Here is a 15,695-nt window from a genome sequence, read left to right on the forward strand (position 1 = left end):
TACTTCACAGTCAGGCCAAAATCAGCACTGAGATAAGTGTGAGATCCTCTTGCATAGATAGAAATACGAGTTCCATTCAAGAGAACAGGCAGGTTTTTAGTTTCTCCATTCACCTGTAACATTGGAAAAACAGAGGCTGATGAGCAATCATAGAACTGTATTTCTGGTGCAACTATCTGTTGCTTTTGAAAACGACATCTGTTCAGATTAGATTTCAAAAAGAATGTCTGCAAGGGTTGAAAAGTTATTGAACTCACTTGCACCACACCGTGGCTTCCCCTCGACATGTGCACTTGATAGCCCCACACATTGACAAAAACTTCAGCTGTGACTGAAACTGTCAGCCCTTTCCAGGGCTCGTTCTTAGCCTCCACTGAGAATCCATGGAGTCCGGCAGTGTCGTTACAAAGTGTGGCTAAAACATAACGGCAGGTTCCCTGGAAGTCGTAGGTCTTGTGATCAAAGGTGATGTAGTGTGGGTCTCCCCACACGGTGCAGGTGGTCATATCATCAAAACAGCCCAGCTGGCCGTTTCTGATGGTGCACTCTTGTGAAGAAGTGCAAGACGCAGCAGAACAACGCAGGTCATTGGGAGCATGGCATTTACATCGCTGGGAGCAACCCTCTGTCCAGAAGGATTCACCAGCCTGTAACATGAACAAATTAAATAACGTGTTTCAATGGAAATATTGCTTATTGCAAGTTCAGAGAGTATCAACAGGAATGTGACTTACATTGTAGTAGAATCCGTCATATTGACATCCACAGCTTTCCTCAGGGACGCATCTCGTTCCACTCATGAGAAAACCTTCATCACAGAAACATCCCTCTGAGCAACCCTGCTCACAGGTGGCATCATTGCTGCTGGCACAGGTGTGACCACAGTCGGTACCACACAGCTCATAATGACTGTTGGCAATGGCAGAACAGTCAAGTCCTTCATGAGTGAGGAAAGAAACAGTGACCTTAGATGATTATAATAACTCAAGTCCATTACCCACATTTGTGAGTAGACAATTGCTCATGAAACACAAACTCAGATTGCTAGTATTAGTTTCTATGTTGATTTTAAATGAGAATTGACAGGTCGACTTACTGCAGGTGGTGTTCTGTCTCCAAGAGCTGATTTGAACATTTGCAGACTGACAGTCACTGACGTATGTTTCAATGTCCGCACACAGGGCATCAGGTCCAGCCACACACACATCAAACACACAGCTCTTGAAATATGGCGCTGGGTCCACGTGCTTATGGCAGACGCTGAAGGGGCCGTCAGCTGCCTGAATCACCTCACATTTGGCTCTGGCAGGCAGCTCATTGGTGCATCGTGGACAGGAGGAGCCACACCCATCACTGCAGGTGTAGTCCCCTTCCACTTTCCAAGCTTTCCCAAATTCATCAGGAGTGGTGACCGTCGTTCCAGATCGGGTGTGGAACTCATCATTTGGATTTCCATTGAAGTTTCCGCAGAGGCCACATGTTTTTCCACTGCATTGATGACAATATGTTGATAGATTGAAGCTACATGTGTCAAATATATGACAATATAGATGTTTTACTATGTAAACAAAAGCATTCAAACATGGCAGATACCTGTAAGTTGAAGGTACAGAGATGGAGACTTTAAAGGATCCATCGTACTTCACAGTCAGGCCAAAATCAGCACTGAGATAAGTGTGAGATCCTCTTGCATAGATAGAAATACGAGTTCCATTCAAGAGAACAGGCAGGTTTTTAGTTTCTCCATTCACCTGTAACATTGGAAAAACAGAGGCTGATGAGCAATCATAGAACTGTATTTCTGGTGCAACTATCTGTTGCTTTTGAAAACGACATCTGTTCAGATTAGATTTCAAAAAGAATGTCTGCAAGGGTTGAAAAGTTGTTGAACTCACTTGCACCACACCGTGGCTTCCCCTCGACATGTGCACTTGATAGCCCCACACATTGACAAAAACTTCAGCTGTGACTGAAACTGTCAGCCCTTTCCAGGGCTCGTTCTTAGCCTCCACTGAGAATCCATGGAGTCCAGCAGTGTCGTTACAAAGTGTGGCCAAAACATAACGGCAGGTTCCCTGGAAGTCGTAGGTCTTGTGATCAAAGGTGATGTAGTGTGGGTCTCCCCACACGGTGCAGGTGGTCATATCATCAAAACAGCCCAGCTGGCCGTTTCTGATGGTGCACTCTTGTGAAGAAGTGCAAGATGCAGCAGAACAGCGCAGGTCATTGGGAGCATGGCATTTACATCGCTGGGAGCAACCCTCTGTCCAGAAGGACTCACCAGCCTGTAACATGAAAAAATTAAAGAACATGTTTAAATGGAAATATTGTGAAATACCTTGCAAAGCATTAACTGGATGTGACTTACATTGTAGTAGAAGCCGTCATATTGACATCCACAGCTTTCCTCAGGGACGCATCTCGTTCCACTCATGAGAAAACCTTCATCACAGAAACATCCCTCTGAGCAACCCTGCTCACAGGTGGCATCATTGCTGCTGGCACAGGTGTGACCACAGTCGGTACCACACAGCTCATAATGACTGTTGGCTGGACAGTTAAGTCCTTTATAAGTTTGGAAACAAATAATCGATGTCAGATGGTTAAAAATTATGACTTAATTCAGTTAACTAACCCTTTAGATTAATGCAGTTGATCAAGTTACTGAGAAAATTTGTCTTTGATTGTTTCCTAGGCTGTTTGTACAGTAAATAAACAACACATTGATGGGTTGACTTACTGCAGGTGGTGTTCTGTCTCCAAGGATAGATTTGAACATTAGCAGACTGACAGGCACTGGTGTATGCTTCAATGGCCCTACACAGATCTTGGTCTTGGTTTTCTGTCACACACACATCAAACACACAGTTGCTGAAATATGGCGCTGGGTCCACGTGCTCATGGCAGAAGCTGAGGGGGCCGTCAGCTGCCTGAATCACGTTACATTGGGCTCTAGCAGGGAACTCATTGGTGCATTGTGGGCAAGAGGACCCACACCCATCACTGCAGGTGTAGTCGCCTTCAATTTTCCAAGCTGTCCCAAACTCATCAGGAGTGGTGACCGTCGTTCCAGATGGGGTGTGGAACTCATCATTTGGATTTCCATTGAAGTTTCCACAGAGGCCACATGTTTTTCCTCTGCATTGATGAAATTAGTTAATACATTCAGTCAAAGAAGTGTTGGTAGATTAGAGCTACATGTGGAAAATATTTGTGAAAATATTAATTTTCCAAAAGGTAGCTAAAGAATTCAAACATGGTCCACAGTTAATGTTAGATACCTGTAACTGGGAGGTACAGAGATGGACACTCTACTCCATCCATCGTATGTGACAGTCAGGCCAAAATCAGCACGGACAAATGTGCGAGACCCTCTTGCATAGATAGAGACACGACTTCCATTCAAGTGAATAGGTAAGTTTTTAGTCACTCCATTCACCTGTAACAATAGAAAGACAAAATCAGAAAAACAACTATAGACTTGTATTTGGGTTGCAACTATCTAATGCTTTAAAGAAATGATCACTGTCAAATTCAGTGTAGATTAATAGCTTCAGGAGCGGCTTTATGGGAGTTAGCAGGTCAGTAGTACATGCCACAGCACTGTGCGTCAAGTTCCTCTCATCATAGATATGTAATAAGCGTTGTGTTTGGTGAGGTGCCTTTTTCGACTTTTTAGAGTTTATAAAGGCAATATGATAGAAGTATATGATGGCTATTCCTTTGCTCAATTCAATCATGTCTCATAAGCTGTTGAGGCAATTTTTCGGTTGATACCATTTGTTATAGGTGTGTAACGATCCATCAATCTGAAGTGATATATCAATTCAGTGATCAATGATCCAATATTATTGATGCAAAGTGAAAGCCTCAATCCACATTAGTCCTAAGGTTACGCCTTTTGAGATTCTGTGTCACCATCAAACAGCAGCAGGCAGAAAATGGCAAGCAGCCAAGAGAAATACGACGAGGATAACGTTATTTACTCAGGAATAAATCAGCAGTGCGGAAATCTTTGCACACATCTCACTCCGCTAACTTCTCACTACAGTAACGTTAGCTGCTCTGTTGCACCTATATTCGGCTGAAAAAACGTGCATGCAGACTGAAATTCAATCCTGCTGCTCTGTTGGGAGATACAGTGACTTAATCCAGTGATGACTAAGAAGTAGTATGAATAATACATGTAATTTGTTATGCTATGAGTAGAGGAAAACTCTGTTAGCCACTGAGCTAATTTATGTTGTGTAAAAGTGCTTAAGCTAATTATGGTTGACGAACAAAAAAAAAGTGGTCTATGAACCTTGACAGTTATTATTGAGCCAAATATTATAATTTTGTTCAATGATGTTGCTGTTAATCCATGTTTTTTGGCTGCTAGGAGAGTTCTGCCTTCAAGTTTTTTTAAAAGATGATGGTTTGGGTTTAAATGTAAATCTTTCTTCCAGAAAGGGCTTTGTGTTCGTGGAGTCAATTAAAGTTGACTTAACTGTTCTTAAGCAGTTACAATTACTTACCATTATTAATGTGTTGTTTTTATCTTTTATGGCCAAAAGCAAAAGGAAAGGGGTGGCACCTTCTGTAACCAATTTTGTTAAATGGGCATGTAATATCTCATATCGATTGCAGGCCCCTGAATCACATTGAATTTAAATGGTATCGTTGCAGACTTTGTAATATCTGCAAATATTGTATTGTTCAAAGAATTAATATAGTATCGTATTGTAGTGGAATTTGTGAGATACACCTCTAATTTGGTACACGGATTTGATGCTTAATTTAAGCATTATCTACCACTTAAGAATTAATAAAATGGTACAATCCCTCCAAAATACCACATTAAGACACCAAGACCTTGAGAAACACCATAGAAAAATCCATGCTGTGGCTTTGGTATAAAAAACTCTTGAAACGTAGAGATTTATGGAAGAATTGCATTTTTCAGACATCAAAGTGAGCACTTTTGTTCTGGAAACTGCGGAGAAACCACCTTGGATACCCAGGGATCCTATTTTCATTCAGATATCTTGAGGTGAGAGGTCAAGGCACCCCTGTGAAAATGGCTGTGCCACATTTTCCCTTGCTAAAATTTAGCCTTACTTTGGAGCATAGTTTAACTACCTTTGTGAAAAGCTAGCATGACATAGTTACTATTGGATTCATTAGATCTTCTAGTTTCATATGAAACCAATATCCCTACTCTAGCTTTAAAACTCAGCCTGTTCATCCTCTGAAAGACAGTAATGTTGGAATAGGTTAAAAGTAGATGTAGAGTGAGAGGGATGATCTGATAAAGAATGTCTTCATATTTGTGTAACTCACCTGTACCACACCGCGACTGTTCCTTGACATATGCACTTCATAGCCCCACACATTTACAAACACTTCAGCCGTGATTGAAACTCGCCGCCCTCTCCTCGGGTCATTCTTAGCTTCCACTGAAAATTGGTGGAGTCCATCAGTGGCATTACAAAGGGTTGCCAGAGTATAGCGGCAGGTTCCCTGGAAGTCATAGGCCTTGCCATCGAAGGTCTTGTAGTGAGGGTCTCCAGAGGCAGAGCAGGTGCCATGAGGGTTGGGATGGCAGCCAAACTCACCCTCCACCACACGGCAGGACTCCTGGGGACCACAGGAGTTGGGGATACAGTGGACTGCCCCAGTAGTGCCATCACAGGTACACAAGCTCTGACACTCCTCACCATCCGAGAACTGTTCACCCCCTCGCCGATAGCGTCCCTGGTGATAGCATCCGCACGCTGTTGGCAGTACGCACTGGTTTCCATTGAGGACAAATCCAGCATCACACTGGCAACCCTCCTGGCACACAGTGTTACAGGCAAAAGGGAAAGAGAGGCTGGGGCAGGTGGAGGGACAAGATGTTCCACAGACTTCATAATGGCTGTTTGGAGGGCAGTTTTGCTCTAGAGAAAAACAACGGTATTCATTGAGCACAAGCATTAATATTATATCAAGGCCACTTACAACAAAGGGGACATAGTGCTTACCACAACCAGTTGCATTCCTCCAGTGTCCAAGGGCTACACCCCTCTGTTGACACATTAGTGCATAATCTCGTAGGACCTCACATAGTGTTGATGCTGGATCTCTAGAGGTCCTAATGATCTCCACACATGCATCCACATGCTGCCGTGGTTCCACCGTAGCCCAACACTGGGCAAATGGCCCGTGCGGTGAGCCAATAATGCCACAGTACTCACTAGAGTTTGCTCTCGGGTTATGATTTACATTTTCCACACAGTGTGCAGCGAGGGAGCCATCTCGCCAACTGTCCCCAAAGTCCTGAGAGCTGTGGATCAAAATGCCATTGGGTGTGTGGAAGTCATCATGTGGGTTAGCATTGTAGTTGCCACAGAGTCCACCCAGTGAACCATTGTAGGTAACCGGTGCAGTGACACGCACAAAGTGAGGCCAGACTGTCTGCACTGTCACACCAAAGGAGGTGCGAAGGATGATACTGTGAACACTGCTGTGGTAGATTTGGACTCGGTTGGATGCTGAGCTGAATGGAAGCCTGATCTGCTGACCGTCAACCTGAAGGGCCATTTAAACAACCAGTGTTAGATTTTATGGGGGAACATGTTTCCTTTTATGTGTTGTTCAAAATAACATTACAACAGCAAGACAGAGATCATTCTATTTTTTCATAAAACTTTTCTCTTGCGTTACCAGAAATTTATTTTGAAATCTATTTTGACTTACCTGAACTTTGCTGCTATCTGTCATTTCAATGGAGATTTGTGTTCCCTCTGCCTCAAACTTTAGTACCCTGGCAAAACCCTGTTGGCCTCTGGGCACTTTTTCTGCTGTCACCACAAAATGTGGGTGACTAGACAGTCCCATTACTTTGGCCAGGGTCAATCGACACGCTCCAGGATAATGGTATATGAGTCCATCAAATGTTTGATATGACCTTGGGCCTCTTATCCAGCATGTTCCATAGTTGTTAGGTCTGCATCCTGTTTCCCCCTCCTCCACCCTGCAAGACTCAAATGGGCCACAACCATGGGAACGGCAGGTCATGGAGCCAGATCTGCAGCTACAACGCCTTCCACAGTCCTCATCTAGTATTACAGTTTCTCCAGAGCGGTAGTATCTACCCTCAAAGTTGCAGCCACACTCAGACTGAGGGACACAGACTCCAGCACTGAGGATGTAGCTTGAATTGCAGATGCAGCTCTCCTGGGCAGGGAGAGGACAGTTGTGGGTAGAATTGGGATTGACGCAGGTAGCTGGACATCCTGTGCCTTGGGACTCAAAGTGACTGTTGGCTGGGCAGATGATTTCTAGACAAAAGAAAACAACATTGAAATTTACATCATGGACATTCTACCCAATAGAATTATTTGAAATAATGTTGATGGACAGACAGACATACCACAGAAGCCTTCTCTCCTCCAGCTTGGCAGCTGTATACCGTTCTGTTGACACTGACTTGCATACACATTTAGTGCTTGGCACAGAATGGGTTGGTACCCTCCTCCCACACACAGATCAAACACACAACTCTCCACAAAGGCTTGTGGGGGGAGTCGTTGATGGCAAACAGCAAAAGGTCCAGAAGTACTCTGGAGGATACCGCAGTGGGCACTGTTGCTGTATAAAGCTGTCTGAGCCTCGCTGCAGGCAGCACAGTCCAGTCCTCTACACTGCGGCTCACAACCGGGCTCATCTGCTCCTGATACTTGCCAACTGTTGGCAAAAACCACATCAGAACTCACAAGCTCGCCTTGGGGGGTTCGAAAGTCATCCTCAGGATGATTGTTGAAGTTTCCACACAGGCCACATGTTGCATTCTGGTAAGTGTAGGGCACACTGACCCTGACATAATGATTTGTGTCATAAGACACCTCTAAGCCAAAGTCAGTACTGACGATCACAGAAAAACCTGACTCATAAATTTGGACCGTGCCATTCCTCAGGAAGATGGGAGTGGCTGCAAAGACTCCATTAACCTGTAAGCACACCAGCAAGTGTGTCAAGAGTTGCAAGTACATATTTGGAATCATTGGAAAAAGTCAATTTTTAAGTTTAAACACAGTCAGAACACTAACCTTAGCCTCGCCACGATGTCCCTTGACAAGCTCAATGGTTTCATTATAGACAAACACTTTGACCAGTCGTGTCCAGGAAACATGAGTGCTGCCTCGGTGCTCGTTCTTGCTTTCTACTCTATAGTAGGGCAACCTAGGACCACATTGCTCAGAGAGAACATAGGTGCAGGTGCCCTGGAAGTGAAACAGTCTTTTATCGAAGGTATAGTAATGTGGATCACCACTTATTCTGCAGGTGCCTCTCTGCACTGTCTGGCAGGAGAACTGAAAGGCAGCTGGTCGGCAGACTTGGGAATAGGTGCAGGGTTGGGTGTGACACTGCAGGCCTGTTGAGGTGCAGGTGCACTTCTGTGCACAGGTACTGTCGCTCCAGAATGAGTCACCATGCTGCACAGGTTGACCTTTAAAAAAAGAAAAGAAAATTAAAGGCCTAAAAGTCATTGACTTTAACATACAAACACTATTACATTTTTAACCCATTTGACTTTTTCTAGTTTTAAACCTGTGGTGACCTCCCGCTGGTTCTGGTTTTACCATTGAACGTGCAGCCTCGTGATCCATGGTCTATCCGGAAAGCCCAGCGACCACGTACATTGACATTGCTGCTGAGGCGGAAATTTGAGTCAGTGCCTGTTGCATTGTTAGAGAATGATCCAGGGATGGTGAAATGGTTGCTGGAGTTAATTGTGTCGTATCCAGCCTGTCACATAAACAAAATTAATTTAGGTTTTTTTTTTGTATGTGCACATCATTTCCATTATTGCCTTTGGATTTAATTAAGGCATGGCAACTTAAAAACATGTTCCGTAATACGTTGTATCAGTTTTAATGGTTCTAACCTGTACATTGCGACCTGTTGAGGCTATTATCCCATAGTTCATCAGCACAAATGAGTAAGGGCCACCAGAGATCAAGACTGCTTGGACTGTTGTTCGCTGAAAGGAAAGTTAGTTGTGGATTTTTATAGTAAGTCTAGTAAAATACACATATACTGTACATTACAGGTATTACCCAATTTAGAACAAAATGACTTACTGTTCCAGTGGTTGGATAGTAGGCCACCTCATACCATGTTGCAACAAAGACCCAGTTGGCATTGAAGTTCAGCCCCGGGAAGTACCCATTGATGTCCCGTGTAGCTTGCTGGAGGATACTGCCGCTGGTGTATTGGTTGTAGTAGATCTGACCATTTCCTCTGTTGTCTAAATCTGTCCAAAATGGAGCGATAATGTCTCTGGATCCATGCAATGGAAACCTTTGAGGTGTGTAACTACGATATGCTGCATTAAAGGTCATGTGTCCATTGTGATTTACCTGGAAACAAATAAACCAATGCTTACTAACAAAGAACTAGTAGGGATTGACTACACCCATTGAAAATTGCATGTTGTCAAACATTACATATTTATTGCTACAGTATTTTATAACTATATTCAGTACTGCTTTAATATCTGAAACATTTAAGTAAGTATTCTGTCTTTCATTTTGGTTCATTTACAACACAGCTCTTGTATTGGAAGTGATTTGTTTACCAGTGGATGGATTGGATGCCTCCACAAAATTTTTCAGAATTTTTTAAAATTCAAAAGAGATACATTTTTTTCTGATTGCTTTAAATATTTTTACATACATAAATCTGATTATAGGACTGGCCGAAGTACACAAAAGGGCGTTGCAGGGGGATTCGAGGAGAACTTCCATCATCTGATCCAGAGCTTGTTGTTCCAGTAATTGTGTAGAAGGGTCCTACAAAGAAAAAAAGATGTCAAATTTTTCATAACAAGACCAAACCAAAACATTGTATGCTATGACTGGACCATGCATAATCAATGTACTTAATTGTGGCCATATTGTTACACAGATAGTCAATGGCAGTGTCTACGGTGTGAATTCATAGACATGCAATTTTCTGTAGTGGTCTTAATAATGTGTTCTTAAAGCGTACTGACGTAGCATATCACATGGTATGCTTCAGACACAAGTCAGTTATTGAGGACTGTCAGTGCCTTGCTGCAAAAGCCACCCGAGGATGCAAGTGACTGTTAGCGCATATTGATTCTGAAAGAGCAACGGTCATAGGAGCCAACGCTCGCCAGACCAATGGTGTAACTTCATCACTCACTCAGTTAAGTAAGGAAAGGCTTTTGCATCGATAGGGTTCGATTTTCTACAGTTAAGCCAAAAACAGAATGACCATCTATACCGGCCTTATTGGCAAATTCTATATTGGCAAGTGTAACACAGTGTTTAAACTTTTAACATTTCTGTATCGCTGCACCTAAATGATAATATCCATCGATAGTTAATTAGTAGACGCACCACACACATGAGTGCTGAATTGCTTCGTCTTTTAATTTAGTCTTCATTAGAAATGTTGCAAACAACACCTTACGCCCATGGCTTCATCTGGTCTTTGATAATATCCATGTTTGGTCCTATTTACAAAATTATGCTTTTTGATTTGTTTTATGGACTCTTTTAATCCAATATACTGACCAACCAGAAAAGACCACCTGACCAACACTTGTTGATAAATTTGTTTCACTTGTACTCTTCCTTCCATGACAAGTTAAAATGACATGTAAAAGCTATAAGTTAAAACATTACTCAACACCAGCTTAAGATCTTGTTTTGTCTGAGTGTAACTTATCGTGTGTCAGTAAACAATAACATCACTGTCACTGTCGGCGTGGTTACAGGTGCAGTACACTTTGGACCACGTCCCAGGTGCAACCAGAAGGGGGCAGCATAACACTGCCTTTCTTCCTGGTGTTAAGTCACAGTTTAAGTCTTTACAAAATTTAGCAGCTACGTGTTTGCCTTACAGCAAAGCCTAGACAAAACTGCCTCTGGTGTCCAAGTACCTTTCCAATCTCCACACCGTTAGTTTTTGCTGTTTTATGTTAATAACACACTAACATTGGCATGGGATGTAAATTGTATACTATTATGACAGAAGTCATGCAGGGTACATAAGGTTGTGTGCTGTCTGTTTATAGTCGCTGTACTTGGTTATTTTCCAAACCTGCTCAGTGCATGTGAAATTTATGTTAAATTCCTATTCTGTACTGTACTATATATTTTTTAAACTTTAAAGGCAAAAAAGGCACATTCGGTTATGAAATAAGCTGCAGCTAACATCATCTGTTCAAAATACCCATTTGTACTGAAAAACAGTCATACAGCAGTGGTATTTGCTGTTACCCAGGGGTAATAGGTATCATCCTGAAGTGATCAACTTACCCGATGTCACTCGTGGAGTCACTTGTGGAGTTGCCTGTGGAGTAACTTGTGGAGTTGCCTGTGAAGTGACTTGTGGAGTTGTCTGTGGAGTCACCGTACCTACAAAAACAAACACATTGATTTTTATCCACTTGAATATTTGAGTCTCCTAACTTCAGTAAACAAAAGTCAGTTATTGAATATATGAAGTGCATCAACACAAATAAGAGTAAATTTTGAATTTGAATCTGATGAAGTAAAATACTTACTGAACAACCCCCAAAGCAGCACAGGCAGTATGATTTGACTTGCCATTCTCAAATCCTAAAATTCAAAACCTGCAGACCAAGTAAATTTAAAAGAAAGCAAGACAAAAAAAGACAAAAAAAAACACAAACAAATTAGAAAGCACTTAAAGTAAATTTGTTACATGGCATGGATTTAAATTCATATCAATCTAGATATACATTAAGATGTCCATTATACTTCTCACATGCACACAGTTTTTCATTCCCTGCAATGGAATCTGCAATCTTTCAACACTGCAAGATATGGCAGTGTTAAAAGATCCTGGATCTGCACCTGAATCCTGATCTACACCAAAAACAATTTTTGGTAATGTCAGACGAAGAGGAAAATTTATTAAAAAATTTTTTTTATCTTTGCTGTCGGTGCAGTATAAAGATTGTTTGTCTCACTACTGCCTCAAATAGTATTATAAATCTCAATTAAATTCTACTGATAGTTAGAAATCAGCAACAGTTCTTATTCATATTTATTAGTAGAAACCAATTTGAAAATAATGTCTCATTAATATAAAATAAACGAATTACCTGTTCATATGTGCTTCTTTGGTTGGGCTATGTGAGACCGCAGTGCTGCAACAAGGCTTTATACTGCAAAACCTGGCACAGTCCCATTAGTCTGTTGTTTGACCAGTTACAGGTGTATCAGTTGGACAAAATCTAATTGCTTCCTCATGACAAATGAACCCAACATTCCATTGTGCATTAAGAATAATGACAATTATCAGACTTATATAACATTGTGACTTATTCCCCCTTAAGGGAAACCTATCCAGTATTTTTTTTTTTAATAAAGTCAAGTACAATAAAAAAACATAAATATTATTTTGGTTTTAGTAAAACTGAATGCTTTTCTTTTCAGTGTTAATTGCTGAAAATATGAACTACATTGCCAGTAACCCATCCAACCACCAGTATACCTGTCCTTCAGGTCCATCTAGATAGACTCTTGTTTTATTGCCTTGAACCAAACTAACCATGCAAACTGATTTCCATCTGTCATGGGATGGAGATTCTTTCCTCAGCCAGTGTTATGCTTTGGCAGCTGGCAGCAGTATGGACAATGATAAATTTCCTCGTCTCTTATTTCTCCAGGCAATACCCCAAGTATGACTGACAATGGGTCTCTAGGGAGCTTGAAACAAATACTTAATTCAGTAATTTGAATACTCCACTGCAGGATTTACATATAACAGGAATATATAGAAAATCTAGAACAGATTATATGTCTCTCTCCAGTGTGTCCAGCATTTGCCTGTTTGCCTATAGGGCTTAGTTTGGACACAACGTGGTGCATCCTCAAATATTTAAAAATTATTCTCCATTGAAGCTCCATATTTGTTTGAATTTGTAACTATGAGTTCCTGTTCACATTTTTTCCTCACATTTCTTCACTTATGTCTACCTGTAGCTCTTTATCCCATCTTTTTAAATATGGAGATTGTTTGTGTCATATTAGAAAATGCTCTATATAATTTGTAGATGAGCTTTTTTATTTACTCACGATTTCTACCATTTTAATTAAGAGTTAGTCTGTTCTGAACATGGCTATTGAGATGTTGCAGTGTATCCTGTGTCCATTCCATAGTCTAAATAAGGGAGGGCTGAAGACATCTAAGACATGCTAACATTTCAATTAGGTTAATGTAATTAGTATAATTAGATGTACAAAATAGGCAGGTAGTATTTTTATACACCTGCAAGTTCCTAAGAAATGTCATAATTATATTAGTTACATTATTTACCAGTTTAACCTTGTCGTTTTGTTTGTTTCCTGTTTAAAGGTTCTGACCTACTAGGACAACTAGTACACAGGCATGTACCTAAGTAAAAACTGACAAAGAAGGGGAACTGTTAATATCAGAATCTTCTTAATTATTGTGAAAAAAAGTTGTTTAAAAGTTATTACTGTACAATCAGGTAGTTTATCCATCCATAACAGATTGCTTTTGACTTTGGCAATGGGAAAATACCGACCCTGCAAATGTGAATTATTCAATATTCCAGAACTCTTTACATTGCGCCATTCCACAATTGTATTCTTGTTCACAATTTACTGAAACACTGGGACTTGTATGTAGACAATGTATGTTGTTGTCCATTGTTGCTTTGTTGTCCTTGTTCTTAGCTGTCTATCTATTTGAGCTAATTCTGATTTATAATGCATTAGGGCTGCAACGATCAGTCGACTAATCGATGACTGATCGACTATTAAAATAATCGGTGACTATTTTAGTAGTCGACTAATCGGTTTGAGTTATTTTTCATAGAAAAGTACTATAAAAGTACCCCAAAATACTCTTATTGCAGCTTCTTACGTTCAAATATTGGTAGCTTTACACACTATCCCATGACGGTGAGTATGAAACAAGACATTAGATGACATAATTGTGGGGTTTGGGAGAGACAGACCGACATTTTTCAACATTTTAACACATTTTTCGATAAAATGATTAGTCGACTAATCAACAAAATAATCAACAGATTAGTCGACAATGGAAATAATCGTTAGTTGCAGCCCTGTAATGCATACATAGAATTAAAAAAAAGTATATAGTTTCTTGCTGCAGGGGTCTTTCAATCAGAAAATGAATAAAAGACGGGCTTTGATGACATTGTGAAGAAGGGTGGGATCATGGGAGTTGTTGTCTTTTACCACCATTACCAATGACAATCTATATGACGTGACTCAGGCAGAAATTATTATAATTAAAGTTTTATTCATGTCAGTATTGCGTTTATTTACTTTTATTCACATTTTGTCATTTCGTTCATAATGTTTGGGAACCTCAGAACTGCATCTCTGCTTTTTGCAGATGATAAAGTTCTGTTGGCTTCATCACACCGTGACCTCCAGCAGGCACTGGGGCGGTTTGCAGCCGAGTGTGAAGCAAGTCTGAGGCTATGGTTCTTTGTCGGAAACCAGTGGATTGCTCCTTTTAGGTTGGGAGAGAATTGCTGCCGCAAGTGAGGGACTTCTAATATCTCGGGTTCTTGTTCATGAGTGAGGGTAGAATGGAGCGTGAGATGGATTGGTTTGGTGTGGTGTCTGCAGTGATGTGAGTGCTGTGCCGGACCGTCACGGTGAAGAGGGAGGGATTTAATGGTCCCTCTACATCCCAACCCTTACCTGTGGTCATGAGCCCTGGGTAAGAATGACATTGCAGATACAGGCAGCCGAAATGAGTTTCCTCTGAGCTGGTTCGGGCATCTGATGAGGATGCCTCCTGGGCTCCTCCTGTTAGAGGTGTTCCAGGCACGTCCTACTGGTAGGAGGCCCTGGGACAGACTCAGAACAAGTTGGGCTGATTACATATCTTTTCTGGCAGGGGAATGCCTTAGGGTCCCCCAGGAGGAGCTGGAAAGCGTCGCTGGGCTGAGGGATGTCTGGGGTGTTTTGCTTGGCCTGCTGCCCCCGCGACCCGGCCCCCGGATAAGCAGATGAAAATGGATGGATGGATTCATGATGACATAACTGCAAGGCATGGAGACGCGGGGTGAAAAAAGCAGCTAGAGGGGGTGGGGGGTGGTATCATGCCACTGACAGGTGACCAAATGAAACACACCATTACCTTGAAAAGAATACAGATTTCTCCAGGTTTGAATATTGTTGGAAAAATTTGGGAAAATGAAAATACAGAACTCAACAAAGTATATAACATAAGCCCTAGTCGTTTTTAGACATTTTAATGCGGTTAAAAACAAATTATACCTTTAAATGGTGTGTATATAAATACTTTACTCGACTAACATTGTTTTCTGAAATACTGATTCTGACTTGATACTGGCGCAGATCCAGACAAAATCTCTCACATAATAGAAAAAAGACTGAAGCCTTAACATCATTCACCCTACACTGTACTTTTATTTCTCCTTTTCATGTAGGTACATCTTATATGTATATGTGGTCAGTTCCCTAGGGTAGTCGGTTATCTTACTTTATATTTTTTCAGGGTTCAACGTGTTAGCCTATTTCTAGTTAGTTCAACTCTTTTTTTTTTCATTCATCAGAAACGTTAGTTACAACCTCACCCAAGAAAAGACAGTTAATTACCTTCAGGTAAATCTTGAAATTATGTACAGTAGGGGTGTATCA

The 15,695-nt window shown here is 41.3% G+C and overlaps 1 protein-coding gene across 1 annotated transcript in view; it reads right to left on the reverse strand.

Moving 5' to 3' along the window:
* Positions 1-15,695, reverse strand: part of LOC126400242 (IgGFc-binding protein) — a 40,532-nt gene that overhangs the window by 4,837 nt on the left and 20,000 nt on the right. Inside the window, 12 exon segments of the mRNA XM_050060804.1 lie at positions 2,369-2,565; positions 2,741-3,138; positions 3,282-3,439; positions 5,323-5,921; positions 6,006-6,552; positions 6,721-7,304; positions 7,397-7,973; positions 8,073-8,473; positions 8,607-8,772; positions 8,912-9,007; positions 9,108-9,386; positions 9,703-9,818. Coding sequence (XP_049916761.1) covers positions 2,369-2,565; positions 2,741-3,138; positions 3,282-3,439; positions 5,323-5,921; positions 6,006-6,552; positions 6,721-7,304; positions 7,397-7,973; positions 8,073-8,473; positions 8,607-8,772; positions 8,912-9,007; positions 9,108-9,386; positions 9,703-9,818 — 4,118 coding nt within the window.

Source organism: Epinephelus moara, chromosome 13 (assembly GCF_006386435.1).
Source record: "Epinephelus moara isolate mb chromosome 13, YSFRI_EMoa_1.0, whole genome shotgun sequence".
NCBI lineage: Eukaryota > Metazoa > Chordata > Actinopteri > Perciformes > Serranidae > Epinephelus > Epinephelus moara.